This window comes from Theobroma umbraticum, unplaced genomic scaffold, assembly GCF_002168275.2.
Source record: "Theobroma umbraticum cultivar Fairchild unplaced genomic scaffold, ASM216827v3 scaffold_67.0, whole genome shotgun sequence".
In the NCBI taxonomy this organism is placed as follows: domain Eukaryota; kingdom Viridiplantae; phylum Streptophyta; class Magnoliopsida; order Malvales; family Malvaceae; genus Theobroma; species Theobroma umbraticum.
This window is the reverse complement of record NW_018397262.1, coordinates 2446402-2448700: the sequence shown is the minus strand read 5'-3', so window position 1 is coordinate 2448700 and position 2299 is coordinate 2446402. Positions and strand designations below refer to the sequence as shown.

The window sequence follows — 2299 nt, the reverse complement described above, 5'->3', positions numbered from 1 at the left end:
CCCCCATGTAGCGCACAGCTTTGCCCTCGTCAAGCTTCATCATTCCTTTAAAATGTTTTATATAACTTGTTGGGAAAGGACCCAAAAAGTTATTTTGGGCGAGATCAATGATTCGCAATTTTGGAAGAGATTGCGGATTTTTAGAAGCACCTATCGAACCTTGGAATTTATTGGAATGTAGTACAAGCACTTGCAACTCTGATAGTGCTACGATCCAATGAGGAAAAGTACCGTTTATCTTGTTGTTACCAAGATCTAGCACTTCCAAGTCTTTGCAATTGCTGATTGATCGAGTCAGTGGCCCTTCCAAATGATTGCTATTCAAGTTCAGATTCTTTAATCCACATCTTCTTGCAAATGTTGGGGGAACAATTCCATGGAACTTATTCATCTTCAAATTCAACAATGTAAGACTTTTACTAAAGCTTCCAATACATTGTGGGATGATTCCACTGAAGTTATTATGAGACAGATCGAGAATCTCAAGAAACTTCATATTGCATACACCAGAAATTTCTCCCATCAAATTGTTGTTTGAAACTGAAAAGAATCTGATATTGTGGGGTAGTATTGGTAGATCACCTTGAATGAAATTAGAACGCAGGTCAAGAAACTCAATATTTTTCCATGGAAATTTGGAAATTTTGTCATCAATTCTATTGCTGGAAAGGTCTAAACTTTTCAAAACTTTTGACCCCTTTAAAAAATTAGGAAATTCACTGATGTTGCAAAACGATAAATTCACACGCTCAAGATTAGCTAAAACAAAATTGACCCTGCTGTTGGAGCTTATTAGTGATAGGGTATTAGATGAAAGCTCAAGCCAGGTGAGATTTTGAAGCTTTGAGAATATGCCCAAACTTATCGTACCGTTTAGACTATTTGATGATAAATCAAGAAAAGTAAGGTTTACAAGTTTCGATATTGAGCTTGGAATGGTTCCTTGAAAGGTGTTATTTTTGAAATTTATATAGTCCAAAACACTTTGTTGGAAGTCTTTGATATGACCAATGAACTGGTTGTTTCTAAGATTTAAAAATTTTAAACTTGGATGGGTGTAAAGCCAAGATGGTGTTGTACCGTTAAGTAAGTTATCAGATAAATCTAGAAAGCCTAGATTTGGAAATGCGTTTGGACTATCAGGAATGGAACCCTCTAATCGGTTAAAATTTAGACCAAGAATTCTCAGTTGTGTGAGGTTTGTTAGTGAACATGGAATCGTACCACTAAAATAGTTATATGGAAGGAATAAAAAGCTAAGGCTAGATAGATTTCCTAGTGATCTTGGAATTGATCCCGAAAAGTTACAACCAACAAGACCCAAACCCTGTAATGATTTTAGATTGCCAATTGATTCTGGCAATTCTCCATAGAAAGACGTAAGAGATACATCCAAATCCTCAAGAGGACTGCTCCAATTGGAGTGTGGAAGCTGACCAGTGAGACTAGGATTTCTATCCAATGTGAGGTACTTGATTTTGGGAAGATTGAAACAATTCTCTGGAAATGTTCCACGTAAATCACAACCAATGAGACTAAAAGATGTGAGAGAATAGGACAGATTCATGAAGGAGTTAGGATCAACCGATGACATGTCTATTCCATCAAAAGAAATGTCTCTTACCTCTGTTAGATTCAGAGCAATTCCATTCAGAGTGGATTGCTCAAGTTTCAGAACTGATTCATCTGCTTAAGAGATAAGATCAATAGCTGAAGCGGTGGAAAGATCCAGGGAAACTAATTTGGATAGATAGGAGTTTTCATAGGGAACTCGGCCGGAAAACCAAGAACGGGAAAGGTCGAGGTGTGTTAAGCTTGCAAAGATACCAAACTTGGATGAAATTTTGGATTTCTTAAAATCATTGAACGATAAGTCGAGCCTTTGCAAGTTTGAAAGGAGGAAGAGGCTGCTGTTTAAAGGGAGGGTGCCAGAAAGCCAGCTGCAACTGAGGTCAAGGCTGATTACTTGACTTAATTGTGTGGATTGTTAAGAAAAGTTAGAAAGGAATGTGTCTAGTGAAATGAGGGTAACCCTTCCATCATCTTTCTTATAATCTAAAACAATATATTAAAAGAAGTCCCAACGAGACTCTCAAAATTCGACAAGTGATTTTAATTGCCCTTGGGATGGTTTAGAATTTGGTTAAAATAATATTTAAGTCAAGTAAAGTCTTTCTAATCGTATTCAAGTTTATTTCAATTATAGAGAAAGAAAACTATTGTAATATATCAAAAGCATAATGTTACTTATAAAATATGTGGTATTTATATTATGATTATTAATTAATTTGTATTTGTA

General features: G+C 35.8%; 1 protein-coding gene across 1 annotated transcript; it reads right to left on the bottom strand.

The window, feature by feature from the left end:
* Nucleotide 1: 1 nt before the first annotated feature.
* Nucleotides 2–1965, bottom strand: LOC110419611 (receptor-like protein 6; the record flags this gene model as incomplete). Its single annotated transcript, XM_021432704.2, has 1 exon — nt 2–1965. A coding segment is annotated over exon 1 (1593 nt), but the record flags the coding sequence as incomplete, so codon positions are not given.
* Nucleotides 1966–2299: the final 334 nt, after the last annotated feature.